Here is an 18,576-nt window from a genome sequence, read left to right as displayed (position 1 = left end):
AAAAGTTTATTGCTCTTTTCTATCAGAAGTTGCAATCCCTTGACCAATATAGCATTGATAAAATCACCAGCACGTGGGAGAAGGACCTCAAAATCCAACCAAGTCATAAAGAGTGGTCAAAGTAATTCTCAATGTCCAATAAAATCTTTACATGTAATCGTCTAAAGGAAAGCCAGTACCGAATCCTCCATAGGATTCAACGTACACCTCAATTTCTAAATAAATGTAGCTCTAATATATCTCCACTCTGCAAGAAATGTCAGAAGGAGGTGGGAACTTACTTTCACCTAATATGGCAGTGCCCTATAATAGCACGGTTCTGGAAAAACATTAGAAAAGAGGTACATACAATCTTAAACAAAAAAATTAAACTTGAACCTGCATTGTTTCTGTTGGGATTTCCACAAGATGGTCTAGATCTTAATCAATCACAATACACCCTTTTAATGAAATTGTTTCTACTAGCAAGAAGGTGTATTTTGTTTCAGTGGATCAAGGAAAAACCACCAACAGTGACACAGTGGTACAGAGAAGTATACAAGGTTATACCAATGGAGAGCCTCTCCTCAAAGTTAAAAGGGAACAACAGATATTTTTTTGAAATTTGGCAACCAGTCTTAGTTTATCTACCCAATGAAATTACAGATTTGTTACAAAAAGGCGGAGTACCTCTCAATCTGAACCCTATTTTATAAATAAGAATTGCATTTTCCCATCCCCTTTTGCTGTTTTGGCGGGTTGCCGTTAGCCCTCTTTGGGAAGGGCTGGTGGCACGATGCCTTGTATATGTTCACCTCTTTGCCAGTGTGTGTTTTGCTACTTGAGCGGCTATAGGGTGTTGCTGTCTGGTTGTGAGTCTTGATCTGGGGGCTGTCGGGTTATTGTCTTCTTGTATTGTTCTGTTTGTATCTTGTGGATTGTTTTGGTGTTCTGTCTTTTTCGTCTTTTATCTTCTTTGTCTTGTACTGATGTGTGTTGTTGTTGTTGTTGTTGTTTTTTTGTTGTTGTTTTTATGTCTTTCTAGTTTCTGTTTTTTTTTTGTTGTTGTTGTTGTTGATGTCCACTTTGAAAATTAATTTAAAAAATAAATAAATAAATAAAAAAACACTGTAACTTTGCATGAACCATCATACTTAGTAAAATGTTTGCAGCTTTAACCTTTGATGCAAGTTCTGTGAGGAGTTTTTCCACTGTATTTGAAATAGTCTCACACAGCTGAGTCAATATTCAGCACTCACCCTGAAGTGTTGATGTTTAAAGCTCTGCTGGTAATGTTTGGCAGTGAGACGTTAGTTAGCAAGCAGGATGAGTTTTTTCTATATATAATTCTATTTTTACATAATGTTTTGTACTCATAACTGATATTGGAGCAGGATTAACAAAAAGAATTACCTTTTCTGTTGAAGAATGCATTTAATGGTGTATTTCCACAGCACTCTGCATTCTGCAAAAATGTGTCTTGAAAAAGGAAAAGTAGTCTTAAAGTGAAGATCACTTTGGCGAGAGCTGCATCTTTACCTTAGTGGGTGATGGTGCTGATGGGAAATGCTGTCTCCCCCTCCGGAAAATCACCACCAATTTCATCCAGGGGTCACCACAATCAATACGACATGAATGTTTCTCACAGTGCCTTAAATAAATATAATTTACAGTTTTCATTATTAACATGTACATTCTTAAACTACCATTGGCTATTGCGATCTGTGCAGATCAATTCGACTTGACCTGTTACTCCAACTTAATTCAAACTTTATAATTGTTCCAAATATTCCCCACAGAGTTTCTGTTTTCAGCTGTGTGCCAGCTTTTAATAATGCTTGATTTTTATTTTATTAATTTATATCACATTACATACCTTCATATTTGTTGTTGTTTTGTCATGCAAAGTGAATGCATTTTCAAATAAATCTGATTCTATGTGTGTACTGGTGTCTTTGCACTGCCTTATTGGACACTACTAACAGAAATGTAGTTCTGATATACATTTGAGTGGATTGCACCCTCTTGAGGTTAGATGAATGAACTTCTGTTTCAGTCCTTAACAAAAGGGGTTCCCAAACTTCTCATCACCTGACCCCCAAAATATAGGTACCAAAGACTCGCAACCCCTACTGTCCCTAAAAGTGATTTATGTGGCTTCATTTAGCTGGTCTGCGGAAAATTTGACTACCTTTATGTGGCTTATTTCCTGTGCTGTTATGAATTAGCCTACTGCTACTGATGCTTTTGATAATTAACTGTTCACTAACCCTAAACTTAGGAGTCATCTTGCAAAAAGAAAGGCAGAATACACATTATATTTTCTATTTTTATGGGTTTTATTTTAAGTTTTGATACTATTTTTGTCAATATTTTTTACTACAATGGGTAAAATGTACTATTTTTAGATGAATGTTTTTTTTAAATTCGGAAGACATCTCACGACCCCCCAATGGTGTCCCGACCCACACTTTTAGAACCCCTGCGTAACAACACAGAAACGGTTAACTTGAGCAAATCAGAAGAACCACCAATGTTTTGAACCACTGTTGGTATATAAGAGAAATTCATCCATGAATTTTCTTTCTCTAAGAAAAAAAAAAAAAAATTTCATGAAACAGCAATTTTGTTTGGAAAAGTATTTCAGTATTTGATATGGTGTTTCATTGTCAAAGAAAAATAACATCTTGAACTATTAATTTGCAACATATAACAACATTGTACAAAAGTGAAAAACAATCCTGTGCATGGGTTTGTCTAGATCTTTAAGCATATTGGGAATGCAGTTCCTCTGTAAATGATTTGTTTAAATACATACTCACAGGCTAATTTAAAAGGGAAACCCCAGCATCCACAGTGGAAGAGAAGGATTAAGTATCTTAGTTTTTGATGGTGGAAAATAGGAAGAGCGACATATGTATAGTTTTCAAAGCCAGCACATGATAGTTGTGATTTCCTACATCAAGTAGAATAATCTTCATTCTTATGCTCTACAGCTCTGTCAACTGAAGTGAAGATCTCTGGTGACATCTGCCGTTTGAAAGAAGCATTGCATGCTGTACAATTTTCTGACACTGATTGTTAAATCACAAGTCTCCACTCCACCTGCATGATAACTCACCAGGCCACACCTGATCAACCAAGCCACGTCCCCAACACCATAAAAGCCTGCATCCAAGCCTTTGTTTCCCCCCTTTTCCCTCCAAACCTGGCAAGTGCCAGTGACTCCTTTGTTTGAATGTTTTATGCCATGTGCTTTAGGAAATGTATCTGGAGTGGATGCATTACTGATGTAAGTGACGCCTTATTTTTTAATCTTCAGTAGCATTATGTGACATTGATTATCTAGATATTTAATATCTCCTTTTTTTCCTTTTGTTTGTAATAGCAAAAACCATCCACATCCACATCCACATCCACACGTTTGACAGCATTGAGCTGGTCCTTATTTTGATAATAAACCTTCGAAACCTGCCCTGGATCCTGTGTGTTTGACTGCACACCACACATTGTTCTGTGAACCAGCATCAAGGAGAAACAAACATTTTACACTGATGTTAAATACTATTTAACATATATATACTTTTTTTTTTTCATCAGTTAAACATAGCTTATTTTAGGAATATCAACATAACATTATAGATCAATGAGCAGCACAAATAATTATTTTACTGTATTCATTTACCTGTAACACTGGATGACAGCTTTTTTGGTCATCATCAGCCCTGCTGGTCCTTGTTGAGGCTGTTGAGAGTGACGACCTCTCTTACTCTCTGAAACACACACAAAGATAGGTGCTGGTGAGTTTACAATTATCATTCAGCAGGGCTCCCCCTCTACATGAATATTTCATCGTTTTTTTCTCAATGGAAAGGGAATTTTAATGGGTACTCGTACGTTTTGAACAATGTTGGATGTAAGTAGTAGTTAGCTTAGCACAAGTTTGTTTGAAAGTTTTCTGCCGACAGTAACAAACGGACAAGAAAAGAAAAGGAAACAAACTGAAGATTAAAAGAAAAGAAAAAAAGATTGTACCAAAAAAAAATCCTTTTTATCAGAGCCAACATGTAGGTCAGCGGAGTTCAAAAGTCTTAGGGTACCAGAATCAATATACCCAGACTTGTCAAATCTGGACTAGATTATCCTAGGGAGGCTACAGATTTGGTTGTGATCCAGACCCACTTTGCATTTTCACAAATAATAAAGGTATCCCAAATCAGAAACTGTTTAAAGTAGGTAATCTAGTACTGCATCTGATAAGTCTAGGAGTAGGGGTTCTAGATCAGGACCTGGTTCCCTTAACTTTCCCATTAAAGGGATCGTTCTTTCTGTTTAAGTATATGGTTGTATGAGGTATTTGTTAACAGTAAGTGTATTAAACACAGGGGATCCCTGTCAGCTCTGCCCCTGTTTGGAAACAGGCTAGAGAACCTGAGGATAGCTAAGCTGTACCAACCACTGCAGAAGAAGACAGCTCTACTATGTAATCCAGATCATTTTAATAAGCTCCAACACAAACACCAATGTTAGATTTAAGTGTATGCTATATTTTGATTTTTTCAGTGCTTTATTTTGCTGTCAAAAAGCCCATTCATTTTTGCAGTATTCTCAGTCATGACCAAGCAGCAACCAGCAGTCTCATAAATATGAAGTCCATAAGTGTGATAAACTGCAGTTCATCGAGTGTCCACTTGAGGCTGGCTGCAGAAACACCGGAAACCACATACACACCAATTCAAAAAAGATGATCTGTGCAGCAATAATAAACATGTTTACAGCCTGGTGCAAAAAACGGCTCGGGTCTGAGTAGCTAATTTCTCTATAGGCACACACTGTATGAGGGTGATTTTTTTTTCTACCGCGTCAGTTCAGAAGATATTAAGATTACGAGTTTCGCCCATTTAAGGATATGACTGACTTGACTGACAGGTGGGAACGATAGCTGCTGGTGAGGAGGCTCAAACCCCACCTCTTTACCTCATACTAACTCGACAGATGTTAGGTTGAGTTCAGTATGGCACCCGCCGACGATTGGCTTCATAACAGCACTCAGGAACAGATGGGTGACGTCACAGATACTACGTCCATTATTTATACAGTCTGTGCTAACCCCACAGGAACTATCCCTTTCACAGTAGATTGGAGGCTGTGGATTGGAAGTTTATGTTAGCATCTTAGGGATTTCTGGGTTCGTGCAGGTTTTAATCCTCCAACAGGATGCTTGATGTTTCTTTGTGGCCCTTAAATGAATCCAAAGATGAACTCTAATGGAGAGGCTGACCTCTGACCTTTTTAGAAAAGGCCTGAAAACTTGCAGATTAGAATTCAGTTTTGAGAAATCAGACGTTGATTATTGTGACAAACATGTTTTTTAATAACAGTCAACTTTCTAATTTGTTGCTGCTGTCATTATGGAGGGTTTGGCAAAAACTCAAAATTTAGCTGATGGACTTGGTGGCATATTGGAGAGTGAAAAAGACTTAGTATCAGTGTCTTCATATAACTATAAGAATCTAACCAGGTTGATTGATTTTATTGACATATCCTAACAACCTGTTATTCAGTAGTTTGTCATTACCACCTACTGAGCCATATGTCACAAATTCTAGAGCTTTTACAATGCTAAATTATCAGAAAATTGTAATGTGATAAGTTTAAGGAAATGATAGGGGAGTATATTAGGTTTTACAAAAAACTTTCACTGAAGCACCAAACTTTAATCCTGGCCAGATTTCAGAACCATGGCCAGCTCCTTCTAAGAACCAAGGTCAGCTCTAACACTAAATCCTCAGGATCAGTACCAAACTGTGCAGAGACTTTCGGAAGAGCCACACTACTGAGAGGAGAGCATCATGGGTAAAGTAACAAAATAAAACTGTATATACTTTGTAGGTGCCATGTGTTTGTATAGCTCTTCTGCTATATCAGGGGTTCCTAATGTGTGGGTCGGGACCCCCTGGGGTGTCGCGAGACACAAATGGGGGGTCGTGAGATGTCTTCCGAAAGTTTTTTTTTAAAAATGTATCTAAATTAATTCTAATTTTACCCATTTATAGTAAAAAGTACAGACAAAAATAGTAGCTAAACTTGAAATAAAACCTTGAAAATAGAAAATTTAATGTGCCTTTCTCTTTGTAAGATGACTCCTAAGTTTAGGGTTAGTGAACAGTTAATTATCAAAAGCGTCAGTAGCAGTAGGTCAATTAATAACAGTACAGGAAACACAGACACATACTCAAATAGGTAGGCTAATTTTCTGCAGACCATGTTGAAGCCACATTAAATCACTTTGAGGGACAGTGGGGGTCGCGAGTCTTTGGCACCTATATTTTGGGGGTCATGGGCTGAAAATACATGACAAGATAATCTCTGGTGGTTCTCATAAGCCAAATAAAGGTCCTGAGAAGTGACATGAAATATAGGACAAAACTGTATCAGTACTGTATCAGTCAGATGTTTTTTAAAAAACAAAGGTATGCATTGCCCCACATTTTTTATGTGTTTGTAATTGATTTGACACAAACATCCTATTGAATTATCGACTAATCTATCATAACACACGTTTTCTTCTAATTTTAGTAACTCTCTCTCTCTCTCTCTCTCTCTCTCTCTCTCTCTCTCTTTCTCTTTCTTTCTTTCTTTCTTCCTCTCTCTCTCCCTCTCCCATCATTTCTATTCAAAGGGCGTTATTAGCATGGAAAACATACGTAATCATTGCTGAAGTTTGAATAGAAATAAAACACAAAATAACAAACAATTACAGAATACCAAAGATCAATGTTAAACTAACATGCTGTGCAATTTTACATTTTTTTAAAGTATAGAAAAAAGAAAACATGAATAATAAAATAAAATAATAAAATAAAATAACAATAAAAATAATAGTAATAATGATAATACTTTCATTTAGCTTTTCAAAATATTTACAGATGGCTACAGATTATTTACAGAAATATAAAATAAAAATATAAAGATTTCTCTCTCTCTCTCGCTCTCTCTCTCTCTCTCTCTCTCTCTCTCTCTCTCTCTCTTTGGACGCACTTCACTCCTCACGGCTGCGCATCTCTAGTATACTCCGAGGAGCATGAGTGAGACCCGCTGATAGATGTTGAACTGGCTCAAGTGAACACTGCAACACGAGGAGTCAAAGATCGAGATAAAGGCGCGCGGACTCAATCTTTGTGAAGAAGCCGCGTGAAGCTGCGGTTTAGGTTGGAGCGACTTGTTTTGGAGTTTGGTGCGGTTTGTGTACACTTTCTACACTGCAGACCTCATGAAGATGACAAAGTAATCCTCTGGGAGTAGTTTGTATCAGGGAACTGCTGATTTTACTACGGGGCTTTTGTAGCCCAGGAGACCACCCTATACTTCGGACCTGGCTGTGTGTGGAGAATTACCTAGACATATAGCTGAACCGTTGCAGGAGCTGCTACTGATGCAAAAGCGTGCGAGGATTTAGTGCATTTTTGCATCCCCCTGCCACCATTTCGTTTCGGACAAATCATCACTTGTTTCTGTTTCGTGAGATCGCTCTGAAGACTGAGGTCAGACCGCCTTCACCTTTCTTTCTTTGTTGTCACCATTGTGCAAGGACTATGTTGATGAAGGAGTACCGCATCTGCATGCCTCTCACAGTGGAGGAGGTAGGTGAAGTTTTCTTGGTTTTCGTGATGTTTTGCATCCTGCTAATGTCTGCTGATTGTCTGCTCGTCCATCAAAGTAACGTGGCTCACTGCCTCATAACTGCACGTCATGTTTGATACATTGTGATGTTCACTCTGGAACCAATAACTGAGAGGTAAGCAGTGATGTGCATATTATTTTGCAACAAAGGACACAGTGAGCTCCATAACAGAGGTAGAGTCCTGCAGCCACCGCCGGGTGGAGCTGCTGTTGTCTCTCTTTAAACTTAGAGAGAAATCGTGCGCATCTTAAGAGATGGATGTGTAGCACTAGAGGAAGAGGAAGGGGGTGTAGTGTGGTCATCTTAGGTTGTGGAGGGCAAGTCCTGCATATACAGTGACTGTTTGGGTTGTTACTGTATGCTTCCAGAGTAGTTTATAGTAAATGAAAGAAACATATCTTTCTACCTCTATTCGTTCTGCACTCTTAACCAACACACTGCACTGTTGTTTTCCGATTGTCACACATCATAAAGACCTCAAGGATGCTACCTCCCTTATTATTGTTTACAGGAATAAACCAGTATGTTCTCTCTCTGCATGCACACTGTATCTTTCTTTCATAGAGCTTAGGGACTAGAAAGGAAGATGTAATGCTCACATTTGATCTTGTTTCATCTGCAGAGTCACAGTAACACACATTATTTGTGTTTGGAAGTGGGTAACGTGAGAGAAAGGATGAGACAGAGAAGCATCTGCAGGCTGAAGTTCCCCTCAGGTCACAGTGACACAGAAACTCCTTCATGACCCAGTAATGCTGCGATGTTTTCACATTTCAGGCTGCAGATAAGATGTAAGATTTGTTAAGTGTTCAGCTCAGTTGTGACTGTGTTTATTGAATTTTCTCTGTCCCCGTTACTGGCCCTGCTGTTCCTTTTATGCAATGACATAATAAAAGGTGTCGCACTTTTGACAGTCTGTACATTCAGTTAAGCCCCCAACATAAAGGCAGGTAGTCTCCAGATGATTCATTCCACTGTACCCCTGATCTTGAATTACTGATTTTCCAGTTGAAGTGTTTTATTGAGTTGAACTGTCACACAGGTTTTATGCTCCATTTAACCGGGTTTATAAGCTGCCACTTACAGGGAGTCTGTGCCTGTGTTACGACAGTGCTTCTTAGAATCACTGCAGATTTTACTCAGTCTGCGAAGAAACAATTCTTCTCCGCAGTCGAGAAAAAGCACATTGTGTTCTTAGTTTAGTTGAGGATGAAATTGATTTCATCTGTACTTTTAATCACAGAGCCCTCTTGAATAGCCCCTCTGAAATCCACTGATCCTTATCTCACTCCATCGTTCTGCTTTAGCCCTCTTTCTTTTCGACAAGTTTCATGTTTATAATTACCAGCATGCTGCTTTATCACAGCTCTGTCCTGAGGCTGATTGGCTCTTCTGCTTTGCTCTGCTCCAGTGCTGATGAAAGACATAGTTTTTCCTTCGTGGACGATTAAAAGATATCACATCTTTTGTTATAGTGATAATGATAAAGCCTTATCTAACCGATTGATCTGTCATTGACTTGGCAAATGAATATTTGTAGTTTGATAATCTGTTTATTCACCCCTTCTGCACAAAACACATAAACCATACAGTTCCCATTAGTCCGGTTCTGTGTGTCTGTGTGTGTAAGGGGTGTATGTGATCAAAGGGGGGAAAATTATTATAATTTTATGCTTGGATTATTACACAGAATAATCTCTGTGGCAAAGTATCATAAAAAAATCACTTTCCCTTTTTGTTGAAGCAACCAAGCAGTTGATAACCAGTAATATTAACACAAATATGTCATCCATGCAGCACTGTTTGCAAACTGTTGCAAAACAGTTTCCAGCTGAGGGCATAAAATCATATCCAATGCAAAGATAAAAAGTCAAAGCAAAACCTTTCACTGCTCTTTCCTATTTTGTTGAAGCTGAAACCAGTACAACTGACTTGTGCAGACTACATAGTACATGATAAAACCCACCTTCACCTCAGTGTACCACCCCTTCACTTGAATTTATGATGAAAACAGTTTAATTCAGTGCTTTAGTATTCTGGTTAGATCATAAACAGTGCTTACACCTCACATCAAGAGAGTCACGAATCCAAATCTCCTTGAATGGAATTGCATCATGAGGGTAACAGACTCCACTCCAGATAAATATGAATGTATTAGTAAAGTGGACAGCATTCATTCAGGAAGACATGACACACAGCTAAACAATAGTATCACCAACAACCACCAAGAGGCTCTGCAAGAGACCATTTCATTCAAGTAGGAAATAACACATTTGAGAGTTTTTCACTATGATCTCCATGACATATTTTCTATTCAACTGGCTATAGCAAAAAAAGCCTTTAAATATCAATTTCAATCCTTGGCGAGTTCCATATTGGAAATGCTGAACGCAACCTAACTGCTGTCGAGTTAGTGTGAGTTAAAGAGGCAGGCTTTGAGCCTCCTAGCCAACAGCTACAGTGTTCCCGCCTGTCAGTCAAGTCAGTCATGTCCTTAAATGGGCGAAACTCGTAATCTTAGCATCTTCTGAACTGTTGCGTTATAAAAAATTCACCCACGTACAACATGCCGATCGAGAAATTAGCCATTCAGACCAAAACCGTTTTATGAACCAGGCTTTAAAAATGTTTGTTATTGCTGCAAAGGTTGTCGTCTTTGAATTAGTGTCTTTGTGGTTTACGGTATTTCTTCAGCCAGCCCCAAGCGGACGCTCTATGAACTGCAATTTATAACACTGCTGCATGGGCTTCATATTTTGAGACCGGAGGTTGCCGATTGAGTCAACTGCAATATGGCCCTTCAAAACAGGGGAACAAAGCCTTCATTGTGATGTCCATTTTATTCACATCAAGCCACAATGAAATCAAAGTAAGAGTTAAATAATATTTCGACTTAAAAATGTAAGTTCATGGCTATGAACTTTGGGGAATATGACTGGGCCTGTCCAAGGTTTTCTCTTGCACTTGCCTCCTTTAGCAACACAAGAGATAGACATGTTTGAATAATCAGCCAATCAGTGTATGTCTTTGTCTCTGGGGTTTTCAATATGTTCGTTGTAAGTTCTTGTTTATGTCTCAAGGTTGGAGACTTTGTGCTCTGAAAATCATGTTCCTTATTGTGTCCAGAGAAGCTCATAGCTCAGCTAGGCAGTGACCTTGCTCACTCGCACCAGGTTGAAAGAATCATGCTTAATCAGACGATGTGCTGAACGTCAAAGATGAACCAGGGAGAAAGAGGCAATAAGACAGTGTGAAAGAAAGAGAAAATGTATAGATTGCAATGTAGATTGCTTGTTTTGAGTAATTTACTGTAAGTAGGTGTACAGATATAAACCCACTTTTGAATATGATGTCCCCAAACTGTGACTTAGGGAAGAGCTAACCATGCTCTGTTCAACATTTATAACATCTTTCCACCAGCACTTCAGTAGCTCATACATTTCATCATCGGGTATCGATAATCTAACTCACAACAGCTAACATTTGTATTAAACCACTTGTTCCCTTTGACTGTGTAACGTGACATCATTGGTTGTTACCAATAACAAAGTCAGTTTTCTCCCCTGAGTCTGTGTGGTTCTATATCCACACATGCCGCTGCTTGAACTCCCATTTGACTGTCTTCTGTGGCTATCCAGCTGCAGCCTGCTGGCTCATTGGACAGCTCCTGCTATGCAGATAATTGAAATCCTGAATCCTTGTAGTGTTCTTGAGGTTGCACTAACAGAGGTTGTACCAGATTATGGCTGTTGTCCTAAAGCAAATTTGCTATGCTTCTCCAGCAGGGAGGCTTGTTTGTTTCAGGATTGCTGTTTTTGTCTTCTCTGAATTGCATTATGTTGGACTGCATCATTTGCATTTAATTCATCAATTCATTCAATCGTGGCAGCAGAGTTAATCTTGAGGGGAAAAATGGGCAAATGAAAGCAGTTAATGCAAAACATGTTTCCTCAGGCTCCTAAGTGACAATTTTAATTCAGTTCACCACTGTCAGTATTTATATAAATCCTCTGAATAGAACGGGTTAGAGGGGAAACAGATTTTAAGGGCACCACATTAGTGAGGAAGTTGTAAGTCCCCACAGACAGTGAATACTCTATATACTATATACATACTTACATATTCTTTGTATCTGCATATGCTGAGGGTCATTTTATGCTCTGGACTGCTTTTGATATTTATTCCAAAATATTTCCCTCGGTCTTCACATGCTAACCTGCAGACTTTTGAAGTGACAAGGTCATTTTTATAAAACAATTGGGTGTAAATAGATACTATGAGAGTAAACACAACCAGAAGCCAGAAAAATAAACAGACAGACAGACAGACAGACAGACAGACAGACAGACAGACAGGAGAATACAACAATGTGCTTACATAGTTCAAAATAAATAATAATAATAATAATAATAATAATAGTAGTAATGATAAGGTCAATATAAAATAAAATATAGTAAATATAAGAGATATAAAGACTATGTACACTTCTACACTTCTATCTCATGAATCGATAGTAAGGTATGTTATTGCACGGATAAAATTGCACCAGGTCTTTATGAGCATACACAGCATGAAAAGCACACACAGAGCTATCTAAATATGAGAAGTTTAAATATGAGAAGTTTACAGTCAGTTTGTGGGTGTGGGATAATGACCGGGAAGACAGAACATAGTGCAAGGTCACAAAGTAGCTGCCATATATATATAATAATAATATATAATTATATGCTGGGGGATCTATAATCTAGAGGTGTTGCTTATGACTCTCACTCTAAAACAGCCAAAATGCAGTATTAGTATAGGTATTGTAATCTTTATTGATAATAGTATATGTTTCAACGTTAGTAACAATTGGAAAATACTAACAATCATTTCCCCCTCTACCAATAAATAGATTTGTTTAATCATGCTTGTATCTGAAGGGTACCCGGTTTCTGACCTGCTAAGTTAAGGTATGTAATCAGTGTGATGGTAAATTTTATCACAACATCCCTAAAAGAAAATGTTCCATTTGAAACTTGGTTGGTGTTTGGGTGCATCGGGGACATTCATTCTTCTGTCATGTTTCCTACATTTTCTCTCAGTTTTCCCCCAAATTGTATAGCCCTTATCCTTTTGAATTTGGTCAATTTTTACTTCATTTTCAGGTAAGAAAGTGTAGTGGGTGTAGATAGACCTGCAGTAAATCTATAATGCCTTCTCTTAGCTTCTGCTTCCACCTTCTCAAAAGGAGCTATACAGGGGGACTCACACACCTGCCCCCATGCAGGTTTAAAGAATCAAGGGAAACCCTCTGTTGCACAAGTAGGAAAGCAGCTTAGATTCATTTTTAAGGCAATTTACTGAGAAGGTTACAAACGATAACATACAAGCAGGCACAAATTGCCTGGTGCAACAACAACTTTAATGATGTGGTAAACATCCAGGGTCAACCATTTTCTATTTATATCTGAGAGCCGATGACTAATTTAAGAGCAGTCCAGCAGAAACAGTTGGTCAGGTGACTGGAGGTTGTAGGAATGGAGGTGACTTACAAACAAGTGAAGAGTGATGGTGTCCTGGGGGAAGGAGAGAGGGTCCATGACTTTGACGTTGCAACCAAGCACATAGACTGCAGCCTCTCACTTGGAAACACGAACATTTCTCAAGCTTGTTATTTACAAGAAGATCTTTCTTTATCAAAGCAGCATGTAGTTTCTGGAATAGACCATAAGGTGTGTTTTGTCTTTCAAGTTTGACTTTAATTTAGTTCAGCGCATCCAATTCCCCATACTTCAAACTTCAGAGGTCTTATAAGATTAGTTTCTGAAATTATTTTGCCGAAAAGATGCAGTTCCTTGTATAACATGAGATTTTTTTACTTGAAAACAGCATTCTGAATGTGTATTAAATATCCATTTCACATACTGCCTCGTGTCACTAAAATAGAGAGGTTGTACAAAGCAGAAACCTCTGGCGTTGAGAAATGAAGCCAATGAAGAAGTGTAAAAAAAAATGCAGTTTCTTGAGTGTCCACTTGAGGCCTGCTGCTAAACCAAGCGGCAACCTCCGGTCTAAAAATATGAGTCCAATGCGGAAGTGCTAAAAACTGCGGTTCATCGAGGATCCGCTTGAGGCTGGCTCCGGAAGTACCAGAAACCACTTACAAACCAATTCAAAAAAGCTAATCTTTAGAGCAGAAATAAACATGTTTACAGCCTGGTACAAAAGACGAGTGTAGTCTGGATTGCTCATTTCTCGATCGGCACACACTGTAAGGGGGGTTAATTTTTTTCTAACGCGGCAATTTCGAAGATATTGAGATTACAAGCCCTCCAATGAGAGACATGGATCCCATGTCCATATTTTATACAGTCTATGTGCTAAACTCAAGGACACCCATTAGGTCCTATACTAAAATGCTGGTTTTTATAGCCTGGTTAAAAAAATGCTGGGTATGTTGCTCAATAGGTGATTTTTTTTTATAAGGCATCCACTACCATGATTTAAAGTCTAGGCATCCACTACCATGATGTTACACCGATAGCATGGCTGATTTGACTGACAGGAGGGTGTGCTGAAGCTGTCAGCAGCTCTACCTCTTTGCCTGTGGCTTGTTAATTCGAAAGTTAGGTGAAGTCAGCATTTTCAATACGGCGGCCATCATCGCTGAGCTGTAAAGCATGTCCAGAAAAACCAATGGCTGACGTCACAGAAAATCTTGTCAATATTTCTACTGTCTATGGGGCTTGGGCACCGGTTTGGGCACCAGTTGGTAGAGTAAGTGCCCCATGTAAAGAGGCTACAGTGTTCATGGAGCTGGTTCTAGGATCAATTCCCTACAAAATTTGGTGTATGTCATTCCCCCCTCTCTCTTCCCATTCTTCTTTCTCAGGCTGTCCTGTCTAAGTAGAGGCCAAAAGCTCCAAAAACATTGAAAAAAGAAAAGTCTACAGATTGTATTATGGGGACACTTGAGTTTTGACAAATATCCAAAACCAAAGGGGACATGTTTTTCAGAAGTCACTATCGTTCTTCATTATTTTTTAACCACCAGCATAGACTCAAATACCTCAGCAGAGTGAAGTTTTATCAACCAAAAGACACCAGACTTTTCATATCTGAGATAAATGACTCTGTGATTTATTAACTTGAAAAAGAGCTTAAACCTCAGCCGACAGCGTCCAGTCTGTGATGTGCTAAAACTTGACATCTGTTGAGCTTGTTGCTGCTGCCTCCAGCGCTGAAACTCCACACATGACAGCAATGGGCTTCAAAAAGACGTCCCGTGGGGTTAGAAAAGGCAGTGACACATTTTTAATGGTCTCTTGCACGGACATACACGTCACAGACAAGTATATTAATTTTACTGACGCTTACCAAGAACATGGCATTTGCTCTAACTCTAGGAAATAGCAGTCTCCTTGATAAATTATTTAGTTTGCAGAATCATAGAAATGTGCAGCAGCAGATTGGTTCTTTAATGAAGGCAAAGTGAGGATATATTAAGTTAGATCACCTCAGCTCACTTAGTGCGTACTTGACAAGCTTTGGACGTTTCTTTTGTCTCCTTATTAAGGGGAATATTTTCTAAAATTGAAGTGGCAAAAGTAAAACCTCAAAAATACCTTCATATTTGCTTAGAGTGACATAATTTGTCCATGTATTGCAAAGCTTTTGCAAAAAAACATAGCAAATTAGAACACTGTTATTGAGGGGAAGGTGATAATTTTTTTTTTAATTATTATTTATTGAGAAAGGGAAACAATATGATTATAACTGCTTTGTCATCATGGCTTCAGTAAAACATTTTTGTCAGTATTTATCTCCGCTTGTAACACAAAGCCTGAAGCATCGAGGAAACTAACTGAAATCTGAGTGTAAACCAAATACAGTTTGTTCTTCCATATCTGTGAGGAGCACCTGAGGGTTATTATGCAAGCTCCACTACGGATAAAACTTCTTTGCTACTTTTTCTTCTTGAATTAGAGATGTTGGAGACTCAAAGTGCCTTTAAGCCTAGTAGAGCCTGATTAATATTAAAACGTAAATTAATAAAACATGTTTTCACTGAGATGAGAAGACGAGCTCTGTCTTTCAAGGTGAAAGATAAGATGACAAGTGAGCTAAATATATAGGGTCTTTGGTCAAGAACCTCTTATTGACACCTTGGACCCTTGAGGGTAGGAAAATCTAACGAGGGGAGGTTCTTAAACCTCAGAAAATGTGCTATCTATATTGCAAAGTATATATTTGTGTCAGAATATTGGAAACATGACAAATCACACGGTTTCATTCTACTGTATACAGGGGACCATCAGCCCCAGCGGGACCATAAGGTGTATCTATTCTTATAGATTTGTTTTAGCATAATTTCCTTCTAGTACTAACAACATCAGATGTTTGAAAATCAGATTTAGTGTTAATGTTCGGTGACTACAACTCTGCTTTGAGAAATGCCTACCTGTGTCTCAGAGCAGCAATTTAATGTGAAGCTAACATCATTCACCTCATCAGAACAGGAAACGCTTTATGGCCTCTATTTTTCCCTCTCTTCCTGTTCCCCTAAACCACACTTACTGTCAACATCCTGTCTAAACAAGGAGACACAATGGCTGCTGAGAATAGCCGCCATGCTGACACACTGTGAATGTGTCAGTAGAGTTATGGGGCAGGTGTTAGCAGAGATGCAGCATGAGAAGGGGGGCAGCTGGGCATGAAACACCATAATGTGATCACAATGTTTTGTGCAAATTGATTAATGAGTGACTGTATTTGTGATTATACTCATTATTTGACAATAGGGAGTTTTTTTTATATTGATAGTAATAGTAGTTCTCCAAAGGTACTTACAGAAGCAAAAAGGCCACTTCTAATTTATGACTGCAAGAAAAGCAGCGATGTTGACTCATATTCCTCCTTCAATTGTATGCTATAATGAAGAAAAAACCTACAAAGTTTACAACTAAAGGTAGTACTAATAAATGTGGACATAAATGTGATTTTGAACCAGTGGGTGGTGTTGTGGGTAATCAAAGATTGCAGAGGCTCAAAGAGGATTCCACACCAACTCGCAGTTCTCAAAAGTTGTATAGTGAACTCATAATGTTTCCTCTACCTTGATATTTCAGGAACACCTTGAAAGAAATTCATACATTTAGCACAAATGCCCACTTTGACAGAAGACTTGAATTTGGTGGACTCGGCATTAAAAGTGTGATGGTTCCATTTGAAGCATGAGTCATCTTCCAATTGCGTTTCAGCAGGAATTGACAGTATGCAAAAAAACAGTCTGAGTGGAGAGCAACTAACACATCGGCTGTAATGCAATCCTGGAAACCCTCAGCCATTTAATCTGGATTCAGCTTTATTTAATGTAACCAGACAACTGAATTTAATTGCAGCTAGGGTTGCGAAGGAGTGGAAAATTTTCGTTTAATTTCCAGAAAGTTCCCGGTAAATTTCCAAGTTAAGCTGGGAATTTTGGAAATATTCCTAATTGAAAACTTTCCATGGGAATTAATGGATATTAACTGGGAATTGAGTGTAATTTAATGGAAAGGTGTCATATTCAAGCATAAATATTTGTTTTGTTATAAGCAGACATCCATCAAAAATAATACCATTAAAACAGATTTATTTGTAAGTAGAACTTTATCAAGTGTTAAATATTATATTGAACAATCAATTCTTTCATTGAAGAACAAAAACATGAATGTTGAGTTAATTATTACTCATCCCCCAGGCCCAACCCATTAAAAAAGCATCTGCAACTGTACTTGCATGAAATCTGGTTGTTTTAGTCAGGATTATGCTAAAATATATTTTCCCCAACTACATTTAAGTTCACTATTAAGAGCCAACCTTCAATTTAGTAAATTCTTGGTTTATTCCTGTTTATTCCCATAAATTCCCATGGAAAGTTTCCAACTTTGAAAATTCCCGGAATTTTTGCAACCCTAATTGCAGCTAACAATCCCTTCTTGGACTTAGTTGTCAACTCCATTTTTACTCCTCAAGTTGCTAGTCAGATTAAAAAAAAAACAGCAACATGTGGATAAGAAAGTCTTGGCAGAGCTTCCTTTTGTCGCAAACGGCTGGCAACATCAGAAGCCCCAAAAAGATGGCCAAGACCCCCAAAGCTCTTGTCATCAGGTGATGGTCAGTTGGTTTAGAGATTGACAAAGGGTTGAAAAGAGCGTGATATGTCACCTTTAATGGTTAAAAACCATTGCAAGTGTTACCTCACAAAACACAAATATGACTTTAACTCAAAAATACATGTGATAACATTTCCTGACTGGATATTGGAATGTCCAATTTCAAAAGGTCACAGGTTGACTTCACTGTGACTTAATATGGTAGGTCATTTACATGTATCTTGACGATAATTCACTTGAGATTTGTCCTTGGATGAAACAGCACACAAAGGTGTCTGAATGACCTTAGAGTATGTTCAATATTTATAGTTGTTAACTACAGAACGAAAGGTGTAGATTTCAATTCAGACTCTCTCCTCTGCATTTGCACATTTTTGTTTCCACCTCGTGATAACACACAGCTGGGGACTCTAATCACAGTAGTGCTTTTATTCTATACGAGGATTGGGAACAAGTGCTTCAGTCACCAATCAAAATGCTTCCTCCAGCTAATCAAAGCAGAACATTCAACTGATTCAGTCAATGAGCTGTATAATTATCGTCTGATCCTTTTGAAAGGATTTGCTTTGGAAGGGTAATTATGAGACGACCACGCCATACCCTGCTGCTGTACACCCAATCAGCTCCCACTGTGGTCATCACCAAGACAATATTACAATACTGAACATATATCTCCCTCTGAATGTGCCATTAACCTTTGAGCATGTCAGAGGGCTCCTACCTAATTAAATGTCTTTGTGCTTGGTTGATTTGAAACCTGTACAGTAGATACAG

General features: G+C 38.3%; 1 protein-coding gene and 1 long non-coding RNA gene across 2 annotated transcripts in view; both read left to right on the top strand.

Moving 5' to 3' along the window:
* Nucleotides 1-7,025: 7,025 nt before the first annotated feature.
* Nucleotides 7,026-18,576, top strand: part of pitpnc1a (phosphatidylinositol transfer protein cytoplasmic 1a) — a 60,898-nt gene continuing 49,347 nt past the window's right edge. Inside the window, exon 1 of the mRNA XM_034710609.1 lies at nucleotides 7,026-7,622. Coding sequence (XP_034566500.1) covers nucleotides 7,575-7,622 — 48 coding nt within the window. The 5' untranslated portion in view covers nucleotides 7,026-7,574. The remainder of the gene's footprint in view (nucleotides 7,623-18,576) is intronic.
* LOC117831777 lies at nucleotides 7,753-8,572 on the top strand. The gene is made up of 2 exons (XR_004635073.1): nucleotides 7,753-8,184; nucleotides 8,286-8,572. It is a non-coding gene; the product is annotated as an uncharacterized LOC117831777 (long non-coding RNA).

The sequence above is a fragment of the Notolabrus celidotus genome, chromosome 20 (genome assembly GCF_009762535.1).
Source record: "Notolabrus celidotus isolate fNotCel1 chromosome 20, fNotCel1.pri, whole genome shotgun sequence".
Lineage (NCBI taxonomy): Eukaryota > Metazoa > Chordata > Actinopteri > Labriformes > Labridae > Notolabrus > Notolabrus celidotus.
Note: the sequence above shows the minus strand (reverse complement) of the source record. Positions and strands in the feature narration are given on the sequence as shown.